At 44.9% G+C, this 17192-nt stretch overlaps 1 protein-coding gene across 1 annotated transcript; it reads right to left on the reverse strand.

Annotated features, from left to right (window-relative positions):
- Positions 1-1716: 1716 nt before the first annotated feature.
- has3 (hyaluronan synthase 3) lies at positions 1717-15616 on the reverse strand. Its single transcript, XM_070971335.1, has 5 exons — positions 14916-15616; positions 8870-8963; positions 8210-8760; positions 6024-6125; positions 1717-5851 (listed from the first exon to the last, which is right to left on the reverse strand). Exons 2-5 carry the CDS (start codon positions 8961-8963, stop codon positions 4922-4924), a joined length of 1677 nt encoding a protein of 558 aa, XP_070827436.1. The 5' UTR covers positions 14916-15616; the 3' UTR covers positions 1717-4921.
- Between the last annotated feature and the right edge of the window lie 1576 nt (positions 15617-17192).

The raw sequence follows: 17192 nt of genomic DNA on the forward strand, positions 1-17192 counted from the left end.
CCTGTCGCCCCTGCAGGATTCCATGTTAACCTTCAGAAAGTAAAGATTTTTATTGAATCAGTTTGAGTGAGTCCCTCCTGCATACAGATTTCCTGCTGTAAGAGCAGATGTTAAACATTGACTGCGTGGTGAAGGTGGTTCTGCATCCTGACGACAGACGCAGTGTGGTAAACACACCGCAGCGCGCTGAGGAGATCGACAGGAGTAGAAGTCGAGGTGCAGTGTGGAGGCCTATGAGTATCTCAGTGGTGTCATTCAGGATTCACACTGAATAAATCAGTGTTTTGGCATAAAAACATATAATTTGAAGGAGAATATTTGTAAAGCAGGGTTTAGAGCAGCACTGCACACTAAGAATAAACTGTACAGAAGCACATGTGCACAGCTGTTTGGTGATAAACATTCAAACTCTTTGACTCAGACTTCCAGCATACAATATTTTTGGCATGTTGCCAGGATGTTTACAGCCTGTAAGTACAGGTATGCATGTGTTTGTTTGAGGGCGGTTCCCATGTTGAGGTGTATCCCCAGAAGAAAAAAAGCCGTCCAGTGCGCCGTTACTGAAGGGACCGATTCATTCAGCGGCTTCCGTCCCCTCTGCTCAGCATTGAGACACCTCCCTCACACACTCAGGCAACACGTTTTTAAACTCATGCCTCGAACCATGTTGTTAAAACTCGGTCGTTTCAGTCAGTGGCTGACGTTTCTCCAATAACTTATATCTGTGTTTACTCTCCACACTGCTTTTGAATGAAGTACAGTGAAATAATGTAGTTTTTCTTGGAGTCCTGTACAGTAGTTTTCATTCAGAGCAAATAAGGCTGTGGTCATGGATGGTCGCAGTAATACAGTGGCATTGTTGGCAAATAAGACTGCCATCTAGATCTAAGAGCCCCTGGAAGCACAATGTCCTTACGCACTGTAAAATGAAAGTGCACGTAAGAAATAGCAGATTTCAGGCCGTGTGACATTCAGGTGCATTTGAAAAATCGGTTACAGAGATATTTAATTACATCATCTCTTTTTTAAGAAACCAACTTCTCCATCTCTTTCATGTCTGGCATCTTAACTTACAGGTGTCAAAGTAAGTTGGTGTACACCTTGAAGATGGCACCAAATTGCCCAAAAATCATCAGGATGTATTCTCAGGGGACCATAAATATCTACAGAGATCTCTGGTAAGTTTCATGACAATCCAGCCATTATGATGGACCAAACTGGATCTGAAGTGGAAACTTTGACTGAGTGGTGGCGCTCGGTGAACCCTCAGGAGGTCAGCAGGAGAAACCATCTTCTGAGGACTATTATACTCAAATTCAGTAGTGCTGGCGGCTCGTTCTGGAGCAAAGCGTAGGACAGACTGACCCTGATGCTCGCAGGGTGGAAGGTTGGGTTAACTGGCTCGTCTGGTGGCCTCGTGGTTGAGACGGATTGCTTCTAGCCAGGGACCTTAGTTAAATTACTCCCCCTCTCTTCCTGCGTTTTCTGTCTGTATCTCTACTGTAACGATTGGATGATGGCAAAAAGCAAAATAAGATAATCCATTATACTTTTAAGATTGAAAAGCCTTGTTCTCCTGTAGCTTTTTTGTCAGATTTATAATATACATGGTGAATTTATTCCCTGCTGCCCTCCACTACATCCCTGGACATAAAAAGAAAATGACACCATGTGTCTGCTTTCTGAGTCGCTGTATATTAGGATTTCTCTGTAGTCTCTCTGGTGTCTCCCTTCTGTTAAATCAAACACGCAGCAAAGGAATTCATGCATCTCACTTAATGCTGAGGCTGCAACAGAGGACGCTTCAAAGCCACATAAATGATCAAAGTCGAGCAGCAGCCTCATCCCAGTCACCCGTTTGCTTCCACTAATACAACAGACACAATGAAAAACAGAGGTTAACGATGACAACGTGTTTTCATGCCGTGGACGGTATCATGCCCAAGTAATTTAAGCCTTAAATGTTATAACACTGATGCTCTAGTCCAATTAATTCTTAAAAACATATTTCTCTTTTTTTAAGTGAACAAGCAACACAGTGAACAAAAGATATTCCCAGAATATTGAAAAAGGCAGCATGGGGAAAATGTCAGTGCAGTCATTTAAATCATGGAGACATTCTCTATTTGGTATGAATCAGAGGATTGTGCCCAAAAAAGAAAGCATTTTTAATGACTTAGGAAAATTCCAATATGTTGTGATGCCCAGAGACGGAGGGAGCAGAAGATACAGAAAGAAAACCTCTTGCATCACTGGTTAAACCCTCACAAAGGCCTACACACACAATGTCCTCTTAATGTATGTGTCCTTTTTGAACTTTCAAGTTTAAACTTATACAGCCTGCTCACAATAAAACAATATGAACTTAAATGGCACAGGGAGGAAATGTCCACTGCCAATGCAAAGACAGCTGGAGGCGCAGATGTGCTGATGGTGCTCACGCCTGACGAGTGGACGAGATGTTTAGGCTTTGAAACATACCAGAAATGAATCTGATGTGAACTGGAAAAAAAAGAGTGAAAGCAAAGCTCTCAAGCCTCTCACTTCAGAAGAAATCTCTTTGGTGTTCAGTCTTCACACTGTTTTTGATGCAATGAATAAACAAAGGCTACATCTAGTGTAAAAGGACACAAATGTCCGAAGTTAAGAGAAGAGCATCCAGTAGTAAAACTTTACTGTTACACAAACATAACTGGCACCTTTACAATGTAGAAAAGTGACGGTATAAAAATCTCCGAAGCACAGAATGAAGCTACGACCCACTGGCAAATGTAAACTGAGAATTGGACCACGATGTACAACAATAAGTTACTGCTCCACAGCACCAAAGATACAGCTGCATGTCGCGGGTTCAGAAACCTTAGATTGTCTGTCTCTGGTAAATCATAGCTGCTCCACAGAAACACGGCTGGAGCAGATGATTGTGCTCTTCATGGCTGATGAGAGGACGTGAGGGCCGGTCTCAGAGCTGAAGAATAACCACACAAGCTGTCTCAGTCTCTGCCCTGAAGACATCCACACCGCTGCATCCAGCTGCAAGTAGTGTGACGAGAGAACGTCTCCTATTCTCTGCATTTCCTGAATATTGGTGGCTCTCAGTGGCAGTCTCTGTCATGATATGGACACTTTTTAAAGGACAAGTTTGGAGTTTTTAAGTCTATCTCGAGACAGTACTCACATGCATGTTGAAAAAGTTTTAGGTCGCTGTAGCAATATCTTCCTGATGGGGCCGCAACACTGTAAGCAATGGGGCGAAAGTATCCCCAGAGGTATCCAGAGACATTTAGGGGTCAGCTTGTTTGCTGTCTCACCCGGAGTTTGATGAAGTGTTAATCAGTTTGCTCTCTGTGTGTTCATTGGAGAGACTGGTCTTGGGGACTGTGTGTGAACGTATGTTCAGGAAACACAGTTTTCTTTACAGTTGCAGGGTGTGAGAACCGTCAGCTGAGGTTGGGTCTACTAGGAAGCTGCGTGCAGTCACTGAGGCTAAGCTAGCTGCCGGATAGTCAGTAAATCCCTCCAAACTACTGGACGGCTGGTGACACCACAGTGTCTCAGTGTGTCAGACACAGAAGACGCAGCATATGGGTTTAATTTAGAGTTGTTTTAAGGCATGTTTGACAGAGCTGGGCTGAATAACAAAGTAATGTAAGCAGTAATTTAACACACTCTACTTTAGCTGCGGGATAATTAGTAGGTAATGTGATTGCCAATCAGCCAGCGCTGCTCATATTAGCTGGCTGAATGTATTTTTACACAGAATGAGGACTATGGATTTTGTGCCCCATTGCTTACCATTGTAGATGCATTAGAGAGACATCACTTCACGGCCAGCACAGAGCAGCAGAGGGGGAACGATTACAGTAATCGATAGCTCTCAGTCTACATGTGGCTTGTGAGTATTGTATTAAGATAGAATTGTAAAAATCCAAACCTTTGCTTTAAGGTGTGTTGAGACAGAACACAAACCAAATTTTCACAGTGTTCACAAACAGTTAGTGTATCAACTTGCACAGATGTTATCTGCAGTTAGCTGGGAACTCATGAACAAACAGTGTGTGCGTAGAGTGACTGCATGTGAGTCACCTCTGACGACTCTCAGAACTCACCGGAAACTTCAGTTCTTTGTTATTTTCCTTCAGCCCCTCTTTTTCTCGTGCTTCATGCTTTTATAAAGTTGATTCATAATGACATCGGTGCACATTTTTACACTTAAGATGACACATTTTCAACTTGCACGGACACGTCTTTCACATTAAAATTCAAACTAAAATTTGCTTTACGTTCTGCCTGAACACATTTACGATACACTGCAGTGTTTAAATCTGAGCACTCCATCTGAGCTTTGCTCTTCTTATCTGAAATAGAGGTGCTTTGACTAATTTGAGAGAACTGCCTTACTATTTTATTTATTGTTGTTTATCATAGAAGCTCAGCTGCATCATATTTTATCCCATTTCATCTTTATTAAAATGGACATGAAAAACTGACCAACCAGTTAGTGAGACCTTTATATCTCACTTTGTTCCTTTTCTGCTTTATATCAAAAGCAAAAAGTACCAAACTGCACCCATAAACCCATAAACTACCTAATGTTCTTCTGAGCATGTCACTATTACGAGTGTATGAACACTGGATCGGTTGCGTTTGGTTTGGTTTTTCAATGTGAAGCACCATTGAGCATGATATAAATGGGAGAGCTGTATGGATCCAGTCATCTCAGAGTCTCCGGAACCTGGATTAGATTCCTCCTGCTCAGATTTCAGATTCACGCCTTTTAGCACCAGTGATGAAGATGTGAGCGTGTTCCTGGTTCACAGCTCATCACCTGAGCAGTTCACAGAGTCAACAGAGACCCTGCTAGAATCATCCTGCAGCGAAACCCGGCACAAACGTCCGACCCGTCTCTCGGATACCAGGTTTATGCCTCTGCATATGGTAGGTGATACTGCTCTTCCCTCTTGTTACACCGTTTGGCTACGATCGCCAGGTACAGCACCAGGAGAATGAGCCAGTAGCAGGCGTAGAGTATCGTCCCTGCTATTAACAAGGCTTTCTCTGTCTCACTGAACGGCTCCTGTGTTTCACAGTAGATTGTGTACGCCACACCTCCGAGCAGCACCATAGCCCACACTGTGACAGGCACAGCACCGATGAAGTTGACCACGATCTTCCTGCGGCCTGAAGTGCCCCACCCAGCCTTGTTGATGGTGAGCAAGGCGAATATTTTGGCAGGGAGCAAGCTGGACATGTAGAGCAGAGAGTAGAGAGACATGAAGATCATGACCAGGCTGCCTCGCAGGAAACAGGCGTAGGTGGCCTTCACCATACCAACCAGCTGGACTGTCAGTAAGAAGAGCAGGATGTTCCACAGCCTTCCACGGTAGAAGAGATGGATGACCGTGGCAACCAAGAAGAAGGGGAAGAAGCCGGTGACCACGGACTCATAGGTCATCCAGAGGCTGTGTTTGTGGAACCACAGGGCGTTGTACAGCCACTCCCGGAAGTAAGACTTGCTCCATCGAGTCTGCTGGTTGAGCCAACGCAGATACTGGGTCGGCGTCTCAGTCTGGCACTGTGATCGCGCCGTGAATTTTGTCTTGTAACCGAAGCTGAGCACCCGATTGGTGAGGTGGCGGTCATCGCCGAAGCTGCACTTGGAGCCGAGGAAGGTCTGGTGGTACCATGGCTCCAGGAAGCGCTGGAGCAAGGAGCTCCTGTACATCCCCAGAGGGCCGCTGATACACTGGACGCATCCAAAGTAGGACTGGCATGCCCGCTCGATGTTGAAGGCCATCCAGTAGCGCACGCTGCTGAGGAAGGAGATCCATGAGTCGTACTTGTTAAGGATCTGGAGGAAAGGAAAGTAGAGAAATGAGTTCAAAAAAGTTGAGACAAGGAAAATCTAATGCATTAATTGTACTTTTATGGCATGCTGTAGGGAGCGCTCAGTGGCCTCCTCTGGTGGACCTTCAGTTTGTGAGCTGACTTTCATTATAATTGTCATTTCTTTTGTATTTTACCTGCACGTCTCCGCCAACCCCTCCCACCATTGGATCCTCTTCGAGAATCTTCAGCATTTCTATGGTGCATGCTGGGTCCAGAACTGTGTCTGAGTCACACACCTGAGAAAGGATTACAACAAACACACAGCGCACAGTAATGCTGAGGGTCATGGAAAGATTCAAAAATATACAAGCGGTTGAAAAATGAAGGCTGCAGGTGTACAGAACGCTGCGTCGCTTTAACGCTAAACATCCATGAGAGAAATGAGAGGCTGCAGACGGAGATCCCAGCTGCTCCATTGTAAACTGCACAGAGCTGGGTCACATGTGGACATGACCTTTGACCCACAGCGAGGGCGCAGAGGCCACGCAACAGCTGGTTATGAAGAGTGAGTTGCCTGGCCAACATCGGTCAATCGGCTTAGAATGCAAAAAAAGTAAACTTCATGTGAGAAGTCCATGTTGATTTTCTTGGGTGACTATTAAGTTCAGCGAGTTTAAGGTGAACACAGAAGATCAAGAAATTGTTTTAATGGGTTTCAATACCTGTTTGGTTTAAATTCATGTTTACAATGAGTTTTTTTTAAGGTATGATCTGACTGTGGAGATTTGACATATAGGCAAGATAAAGCACTCACTGATCCACATTTGCCTCATGGTGCCTTGTAGTACAGTTTAAGCACTGGTCGAACCAGATTCAATGCTACTGGTATTTCTACTATTTTAACATTGTGACTTACAAAATCACTGTTAGCGCTGACAGTTTGCAAACCATATTCAGTTTCCTGTTTGGATTTTACACCGAGGGAAGCTGACATCAGTATGCTGCAGCACAGAAGCAGGAATGATATCAAATCAGCACCACAGCTGGCCTAGATGATATCAGGCTGGAGTGTGCAGATGCATATAAATGGGCTTCCACTGATGGCTTTTTGTGTAGCATGATTATTTCTGGCTACTTCTACACACGCTCAGACACCCCTACGTGCACATTTTTATTGGTGATTAATGGAAATGTTTTGGTGTGAGACCTGCTGCTTGAAACTTCTTCTTTCAGAGAAGAAAATACTCTTTTTAGCAGCAGCAAAAAACTACACAATACCAAAAGTTATAAACCAGTGACATTTTAGTAGGACAATACCACATAATGGGCCAATAAATTGGCCAAGATGGTCTGACCTGATCAAAATATAATAGAGACCCAGGATGGATGGATTGTTATGAAGTATTGTAAGGACATGGTAACCCTCTGATTTTTGAAGTTAGTGCTACCATGAGGTTGACATATGTCGTTTTAAGTGAAATGTCTTCATAAGTATTGGGTGAATTGCCATGACATTTGATTTCACGATCCCCCCAGGATGAATTGTAACAACTCATTTCACTGTTCCTCTAACACTGCAATCACCTGAGACACACACTGAGTGACAACTTTCTCAGAGCTCTGCATGGAAGTGCAATAACTTTTTAATTCCATCTCCCATCAATAAATACTGGCTACCAAAGCTTGCAGTGCAATCTAAGTGGTCGCAGTGCCATCTGCTTCTGTATGTCAAGCCCCAAACAGCAAAAACGTCTGACACACAAGTGAACTGGTACAAAAGAGACACATCCGTATGCCATTGACCTGCAACAGTGGAGAACTGCTACCAGTGTGGGAGAAAATCTGAAAATGTATTGGGATCCATCAATAATCAAACTGAATTGCCGGATCAGCAGTTAGCATGGCTGTAGACTCTTGGTCCTGTTAATTTGACCTCGACTAATCTCACAATTGAACTTTGCTCTCAGTATTTACTCTGAGTGCCAGGGTCAGGGTCAGAGAGAGGATTGTGAAATTAAAGAGGTCCTCCAAAAAAAATCAAAACATGAAGCTGCAAATCCAAGATATAATGACTTTTCCACAGCCTTTCTGTTAAAATATGAAGTCTTCAGACCAAGTGGTGCTAACCATGCTGACGTCATCTGGGTTATTTGCTCAGACATGACAAGACATTATACAACTGTCAATCAAGTTGAATAGAGCTCCTCATGATGAGTAAACAGGTCTTAATGAATGAAACTGGCAAAGTGGCTCTTGTGACCGGTAACTCTGAAATGAACTTCAACTCTTATCTCTTATCTCGAACATTTGCTCACATGGTCTAATCTAAAAAAAAGTACAAAAGTACATGCGAGGTATTCTCTGTGTCTGTGGCCCTTACCTGCACATAGTCCACACTGTCCCCCAGTGCTTTAAAGGCAGTGTACATCACCTCTCTCTTCCCTCCCCACTCCTGCATGATACAGGAGTAGCGGCAGCCTCTGACCAGCCGAGCAATACGCGCTGCCTCCTCCATGTGCACTGTGCCCCTCCCTCCGCCTCCAACACCTGCTCCTCCGCTCCCATCACTGTGATAGTTTCCTTTCCACACCATACTGCCAGCCTGGTCAGCACCGCCCATCACCTCCTGGAAAATGTCCATCATGTAACGGTCCTCAGGCCGGTTCCCGTCCACCACCAGCACCACCTTCAATCCAGGGAAGGAGATTCGGCGAATGCTACGCAGGCACTTCCTCAGGTAGTCTGGGTCCTCCTGGTATGCGGCGATGCACAGGGCCACAGACCGACGGAGGTGCTGAGGCCGGGCAGGACTTCTCATCCGCCGATGCTCCAGGAAGGCGAAAAGGCTCTGGAGGAAGAGGTGGAGGGAGAGGAAGGCACCATAGAGGCCAAAGGAAAGGTGGTGCTGCTCAGTGTGGATGAACTGGTAGCCTTTAGAACAAAGTCACACAGTGGAAACAAGTAAAAAAAAAACATCACTTGCTTTGATTGTCATGTATGTGTTTGCCTGTGTGTGCATCACTGAAAATCACAAGTTAACCTGTGACATAGGCCAGCAGGATGGTGAAGAGGACCACCGCAGCAAAAAGGGTGGTGACCACGATGTTCAGCGCATTCCTACAGCGAGAGGGCATCTGGAGGTGGAGAAAAATAAAACCGTGAGTTTCAGTGGGTAAACGACTCAAGACACTGTTGCACATCATTTGCTTCTTAGCTGCACAGATGGACACACACACACACAAACACAAACACAAACACACATACACCTGAAGACCTTGAGCGTGTTATTCAGTACATGAAAGTGGCCATATCAACACAGGCCCATTGTGCATGTCAGGTGAGACGGAGAGCGGGGCCTCTGGACTCTGACAGAGAGAGGGCTTGAAACGCCTCATTAGTCGACCCAAGTGCCATTTCCTGTTTGTTTTGTTTTTTTTTTTCATTAAAACCTTTAATCAGCCACCATCAGCTGAAGAGACATCAGTTACTGACATCATGGAGACGCAGTGCCAGAAGCACAAGACAAAATACTAACTGCCCTGTGTAGTGCTGGTTTACAGCTCCAGCTACTACTATTAATAGCACTATGGCTGTTCCCACAAAGAGGGAAAGCTAAACCTGCTACTACCACTACGACTATTATTACTACTGCCAGTACTATTAATACTGCCCCTCTATAACTAATGCTGCACAGAATACTAGCTTGCTCAGATCTGATGGGCATTCAGTAACTTTAAGGGAAAGAACCAAGTTAAACACCACCTGCCTGTCTGCTCTGCCCTCTTTCATCTTCCTCCTTCTTTCCTCCCCTCTCACCCCTCCTCCCATCAGCCCCTCTGGCGCTCCCTTCTTCCCTCTCTCTGGGTTAATAGCTCTAATTAAAGGCCAGCTGGGGTTTGGCCAGTGCTCAGGACCGGTCAAAATGGTGGAACAATTCTGTCCTTTCATTCATGAAATTACCTCCTGCCCCCTCCCACTCACCTGGCTCGGCCCACGCAGGAGAGACAGACTGATATTTATGATATTCAGCTCCGTGGGACACACTGGCACAGACAGATTTATCTGCCTCTCTGAGTGGATGTACAGGTTTACATCCTGGCACTGAATCACACTTGCTCCATAGATCTACATGGAAACAGGCTCTGATACTCCTGACAGCACTGACAGAAAGGGGGATTTTGTAAATAGAGGTTTTGGAACGCCTACAAAACAGACGGTCATCACAAGCATTCAGAGGTCCTTCAGAATAATCTCCAAACCGGGACTTTACACTGACTGCCTGTTTTCTTCTCCTGGACTCTTGCCTCATCATTCTGGTTATAATGGCACTGTAGTTCATTCTGTTGTGCCACTCACTCTTATTCTGAATAAGAGCATCAGTCTAATGATGATGAAAAATTCAACACATGAAATAAAATCTGAAACCTGATTTCTTCAGTGCAGTTTTACAGAATTGGTTGAGGAAATTAGGATTTTCAATTAAGCAGATCTATCCGGTTTTATCTGAAAACTCAGGTTTTAAGATTTTTGTCTCTGAAATCTCCACTTTGATCTTTTTTCAGACACAGTGTCCCTGTTACCCTGGATAATCTGGGACATCTCCTTGGTAGAAAGCATGCCACAAGGTCATGTAGTAGTCTGTATGTCCTTTCGGGACCATATCTGAATCACATTTTTCCTGGGCCAAAGAGAAATGCACCCATGCTTTATATGCTATCCATGGTGTATTATACCAGCAGGCCTAGGCAGGATAGTCTGAACGCCCCGGGGCAACAGGCGAGATAAAAAGGCCACAGTAACATGGACTGCTTGATTGAAAGGCCACAGTCACCAGAGGGGGTCGTTGGCAGGCTGGGAGCTGAGATTAGTCAGGGGACTGGTGGGGGTCCTCGCAGAACACAGGCACAGGTGCAATTAGCCCCAAGGTTGTATCTGCAGGGCGATCCTGACTGCAGCACAAGGACAGCTCAGTGTTTCATGAGACGAATGTTGGATGCTCAAACATTACTGATGGCTGGCATGCACCAATATGAAATTAAAAACCGAAATACTCTGAATTATTTGTATGAAACGCACTCACCACCTTTTCCAATAAAGGTGATGAAAAGTAAAAGTTCAGCACTTGTAAGCTTTCTGAATTCCTTTCCGCTGAACAGCACAATGAAGCAGAATTTCGTAATGGCAGATAATGCTGTCACTGTGGGAGGAGGTATTGGCAGTAATATCAACATGGGGGCAAGTTTTGTCTTGTAGTAATCAACAGAAGCTGAATCCCATGAAAAGACACATTGGTAAAATTCTGAAAGATATGAAAAGTAAAAAAAAAAAAAGTACACCATCACCTTATAATCTTGAGAGTGAATCCAATCCCACTGGGAAAAAAGTCACATTTATGAAGAAATGTGGTAAAAATGACAAATCTAAAAGTCTTGTAGTCAGTGCAGAACTTGTATAGTAATAAGTAAAAACTGAAGCTGTGGATTTATATTTCACTCACATCCAGAGTTTATCCACCTCACCTAACCTGTCTACATGTGGTCCAGGTCTATGTCCAGATCCAGATCAGGATCCATGTTTGGTGGAAAATCTGTCCACCTGGGCCACCGGGTCATCGTTATAAAAGGATCCAGGATTCAGATAATTCCAGTTTTCCATGTTAAGCATGTTCAGTAAAGATGCAGGCAGAAATATCAAAGTTAAAAAAGGTAAAGAAAAGAGTCATCCCAGAGCTACAATCAATATTTCCAGGTCACATTATCCAAATCAGTAGTAATACTCCCAGTTGTATCCCAGGAGTGGCAGTCTCTCGTGGGAAGGATTTCCTGCATCCAGAACATTTGAATGAATGGGCTGGGAGTCTAGGTGAGGAGGTGTGGGTAGTGAATGATGGTTTTGGCCTGGGGACGGGGACTTGTACCCGGCTGAGGGAGGCGGAAGAAGGGAGGGGTAGGATAAATATGTTTGGAGAAAGAGTGTTGGGTGGAGCACTAGAAAGAGGGAGGGTAGTTAGGAAACAGAACACGAAAGAGATAAAGATGAAGTACCGGACGGTAACGCGAGTTCAATACCTCCTTATATGTCACCACTAATCTACAACAAAGCATGTGTTCAATAGAGGATCAAATATGGCAAAGTGGAGGTCAGAGTTCAAGAGGCAGATCTTCAGGGACACAACTGACTGCGATTTGTAAATTTACCAATCAGAACTCAGAGCTCTTCAGAAAAGTCTGAGAGGGTGGGGGCAACACGCATAGATTTGCGATAGACTAAACATTGCTTTAGGCCTCGACAGATTGGTTTAGACGCGTTCTTTTTTTGCTTGTGTCACTATCAGAAAACCACTAACAGGTGGAATGACTGACACTGATCGGCTCAGTATAACGCAATGTTCTGCCAAGAACATGGGCATTCATGTGGCTGCGACTCTGAAACACACCACCCACCTGAACACAGCTACAGAGCAAGTACACCTCCTCATGCCAACAGCATTCCCTGATGGCAATGACTGCAAACACAGATGTAGAAGTATGCTCAGGGAGAGCACAGCACTGGAAGTCAGACTGCAAGTATGACTGAGGTGAGGATAGGCTCTCTACGTGTTCATCTTGATTGCATGAACAAACCTGAATACGTGATGAATTACACCCACTAACCTGTCAGCTCATAACAGCCCCACATACTGCTAATGTGAATCATGATGTCATCAATAAGATGAGCCAAGGTCAAAGCAGAGCAGGGCTGCAAATGCAACCAACTCATAATCAGATGTGTTGTGACGTGAAACATGCAGAAACCTTGTGCTGACCTCTTGATGAGAAACACAAAAATGCAACCAGCAGAAATATGCCAGGGATTTCAGAGTAACTTGCCACTAGAGGGCTCTCTCGGTGCCTCCACGTGGGTTTCTCCAGGTAGCACGAAGTCATCTTCTACAGACCTCATGACATAATGGAGATGATGTAGCTGTGATAAAGCACTTCCAACTGAAGAGATGTGTGTAAGGCGCTTCTATCACAGGATGATTATTCAAAACCGACATAAAAAAGTAACACCTGGATTGTGTTCTAGGTGTGTTTGATGCCACTGAAATGAGCTCGTTGAAGCCCCGGCCCTCCTTTCATAATTTATGGGGGATTGCTCAGTTTAACAATCTTTGAACATGTCATATGGAGTTAACTGCTTTTGAAATGTGACACAAAGGTCAGTTTTCATCATAGGTCACAATCATCGCAATACCAGTATAATTCAGTCCTTGACAACAACTGGCCTTTAACTTAGCTCCAAAGATGAATCCTCCATGGCCTCCTGTACTACCACCCTCAGGCCTACTACTGGTTAGACTATGAGAACAGAGAAATTGTCAGCATGTTGCTTGTTTTGTCCAAAACTGTCATATTGGGAGAGTAATGAATATCAAGGTCATCTCTAAGTGCTGTTGATGGGGCTCTAGACTTTAAAGCGAGTGTGTAACTCTTGCTGAACAGCGGCCCCTGTGGCCACAAGTTGCAATTACATGATACTAGCACACTGAATCATCAACTTCCTATCACTTCCTTGACTCTTTGGATTCAAACCCCACAAGCTAAGATCACACATATTTGACATATTACGGCCTCGTAAAACATTAACATGTTAGCATGTTTAATCTAGAAGACACAGAACAAGATCAGCATAAATCTGAAGTCGTGTTTGTGTCCACCTGACGAAAGACGAAAAGTCCAGTATTCACTCTGCTTGTAAATCTGTTTGGTCTCCGACGTACTCTGAGGGATTATATATCTGTCTCTGTAGCTGCTGAGGGCTACACTGTGTTCACTAGCTAGGTGTCTTTCTGCTGTTTGGTGTTGGCAAAGTAATGCACATTGAGTTTATCACTGCGTGAACTGACTGAGAACAAGGTCAAGTAGGAAACTTGCCCCCAGCATGGCCCCTGGTGACATGCGTTGTGTGTACTTGCACTTCTGAATGCACTGAAATGTTTGTCTGTGGCATGCTAAACAAGTGGAGTCATAAAGTTAGACCTGACTAAATAAAGTCAGCTAACATTAGCTAACCTTAGCCACCATAAGCTACTGGTCATACCAGACCAAGCACGGTTGTAGCAGCAAAACCTCTGAGTGTGTGTGAAATGAGTGTTTTATTGCTTATGAAGTAATCTTTTCAAACTTTCAAGAACATGTTTCTTCAGAAGTCACACAGTCTTGCTTTAATCTTGTTTCTAGAGCTGTATTTTCATCACCTGAATGTCACAAGTTATCCACCGTTTTGACTGGTATCAGAATGTGCTGTGGATGGCAAATCTATTTCACCTGAGGTCTCACTGCCTACAAGCAGCCTGTCAAATACCAGCAGGCTCTGTATGAAAAAAAAAAACAAAAAAAAAAACCCACGACCAGACCAGGCAGGTCCAGTAATGATGCCATGATGGAAAATCAAACAGACCAGCGTTTTCTTTGGAGATGCCAGAAGCCTGCAAACAGCGGCTCGCAGGCGTTGCTGTCAACTGTTTCCTAACTGTCACTGTCTGCCTCCACAGAGGGGAAAGCAGCACATGTAGTAAACGCCACAGACACGGTCGTAACGTGCAGACGGTGGCAGCTTTACACTTCTTCAGCCCTGTTCAACGCATTACTTGACTAACTCAATCACTCACACACACTCACAGTGTCAGGCAGAAAAATATTTTCTCTGCCTCATATTGCAAACACCGTCACCACACAAGCCTGAACACACTCAACTCTTTGTTCTGCATTTTCGAACGAAGCTTTAATGTTTCTTGTCCTATTTTTTCCAAAAACTTTCCATTCAGTTTCTGTCTGGTTCAACATGTTTGTTCTCACTTGTGAATGCTTTCATTCATTCTCTTTTCTAAATCCTTCACATCTACCTGCCAAACCTGAAGCATCACTCAAATTTAGACTTAATTGTGGTTAAAGATCAGATCTTAATCCTAAATCCAAGTTTAAATGCTAAACTAGTCCTTTGTAGAAGTGAGGACCAGCAAGAGAAGGATTTCTTTTATCTTTATATCTTTCCAGTGGGGGCAATTTTCATCATAGCGCAAAACATATTATTAAAACCCTTACCTTCCTGATCCAGTGGACCCTCCGTCTTCGTCTCCCCCTCAGGACTCCCCCCAGATCTCCGTCCGCCTGGTCCGTCCGTCGAGCCGGGACGTCCAGCCCTCTCCTGCCCTTAACACAGCACTCTCCTTGTTCTGTCCCCCTCCTTCCAGCAGCTCACACTACATCTTTATTCCAGCTTGCTCGCTTAATTCAGGAGATCCCACATCCAAAAATACAGCAGGCAGCTTAAACCACCACCCTCCACCACTTCTCTGATCCAGCCTCCCCACTGCCTGCTCCTCCTCCTCCTCCTCCACCACCTCCTCCCTCTATCTCCCAGGACTGTCCCAGGGCATGAAGGCCTCCAGCTGAGATGTGATCAGAGGTGCTCAGCCAGCAGCTGATGCTGGTGCAGTCTTGCATCTGCAGATTACAGGTTGGGGGCAGCAGCTAGTCTGGTCCCTGCCTCTGGTGCTCTCCATCCCGACTCCTGAGGGCCAAAATTGAGGAGCTCAATCTCGGCGTTGTCCTCAAGTCTGATTTCTTCGTTTCCCCCTGCAATGAATCATCCCAATGTGTCTTCACCCCCTCTTCCTCTGTCCTGTGCTGCAACTCGTCTCTACATCCCCCCGTTTGCAGCAGAGCCTAAATCCCGCTCCCCCTCTCCTCCTCTGTCACACTGCTCTGCCCGGCTGCCTGGCTGGCAGACCGACACTGCTGAGTTCTCCTCCACAGCTCCTCTCTCTGTCTCCTTTAAACCCCCTCTCCTTGTCTCTCCCCCCTCCCCTCTCTGGACACCCCAGCCATTGCTCCCTATCTCTCTGCAATGCAGCCAGCAGCCTCCAACAAGCCTGGGGACTGTTTGACCGGAGCCCCCTCTCTTCTCCACCTCTCCGCCTGAGTCAAAGCATCCTTTATGGGCTTATTTATCTACCCTCCCTCCCTCTCCTCTCCTGCTCTGAGGCTGAGCTGCTGACGTCCTGCAGGTTCCACGACCACGGCTGGGCTGGCAGCCTGAGACAAACTGCAGTATGCCTCTGAGAATCGATACAAGACTGCCAAAGCCACTCAAATGCATTTCATTGAAGTCGGCTAATAGAATGCACATTTCCTAAAGAGGACTCACAGGAAATAAGACAGAAGTGGTTCCACCAGTTTACATTTATAGCCTTTTTCACACTCATGCCTACATTCTCCTTTCTGGCTCACTGACAGAGACACATGGTGAGGTATAGTAATTACTGTAATAGACCTCTTCAGTAGTTAAAGGCACTCTCTGCCTCCCCCCTCTCTCCGTGGGAGTAAAACTGGAGGTGAGCGTATTACAGGCTTTGAGACGGACAACCAGAGTTAACTGAAGAGATTTTCAAAAACTCAGCTACCAATCAACCAGAGAACAACATTTTAAAGAACCAGTATCTTAAAGGGGCAGTCCAATTGACTGATTTAAGCCTGAGTTGGATTAAAAAAGAATGGGCAAAGTCAAAGCAGCAGAGATGCAGCTGTCCTGACTTTAAGTCCCTCTCATGGCTACAATTGCTATAATGCAACAGCATCCTTTGTCAGACTGGAATTCCACAGAGAAGGGTCACAGAGGATTGCAGCAGAGCTGATGCACAACACCTCCAAATCTCAACAACAAAGCGCGACCTGCGCGTCATATAAGAGCTGGTGAAGGCTTCACGCCACAATGCATCAGCAGATATGGAAATCTAAATAAATTTACAATCAAACATATGATAATTGAACACATGCGGTGATTCTTTTGCTGTTTTTGTCCTCTGGAGTGCCACATGCTCCCCTCCATCTTTGTTTTTGGGAAATAAAGACATTGCTTTCTATTAAAAGTTAAAAGTAGTCTCCAATAATGATGAAGTCATCAGGGTCATTTTCTCAGACTTTTGTTCTCACAGGTGAGTAGCACTCCTCATGACAACTAAACTGAGCATTATGGGTAAGTTGGAAGGTAAGGCTTACAAAGACTGAAATATTGTTCTGTTGTTTGGAGAGTCCAGGAAGACTATACAGACGCCTCAGCTAGTAAACATCACATGAACATTGACAAAATGCACTTGTTGCTACCCCCCAAAAAATCAGCAGTAACATAATCTGTCTCATGTCTTTTAAGTATAATAGAATATTGTTCACCTTGGATTAAACTCAGTTTCTGCCATTAACCTTGCCAAGTGCATTGGCGATGCCTCCTACACTGTGTGGTGCGCTGTAGCTGGCATGTTAGAAGGCAGCCCAGCTGTTTCAAAGCAGTGATGACCTTGGTCAAAATGCTGATAGGATTAA

This window comes from Chaetodon trifascialis, chromosome 10 (genome assembly GCF_039877785.1).
Source record: "Chaetodon trifascialis isolate fChaTrf1 chromosome 10, fChaTrf1.hap1, whole genome shotgun sequence".
In the NCBI taxonomy this organism is placed as follows: domain Eukaryota; kingdom Metazoa; phylum Chordata; class Actinopteri; order Chaetodontiformes; family Chaetodontidae; genus Chaetodon; species Chaetodon trifascialis.

Coding starts and splice junctions, on each gene's coding strand:
- has3 (XM_070971335.1), bottom strand. CDS start 8,963: ATGCCCTCTCGCTGTAGGAATGCGCTGAACATCGTGGTCACCACCCTT. Junction 8,761..8,869: donor CCTGCTGGCCTATGTCACAG/GTTAACTTGTGA, acceptor TTTGTTCTAAAG/GCTACCAGTTCATCCACACT. Junction 5,852..6,023: donor GGGTTGGCGGAGACGTGCAG/GTAAAATACAAA, acceptor CCTTTCCTCCAG/ATCCTTAACAAGTACGACTC.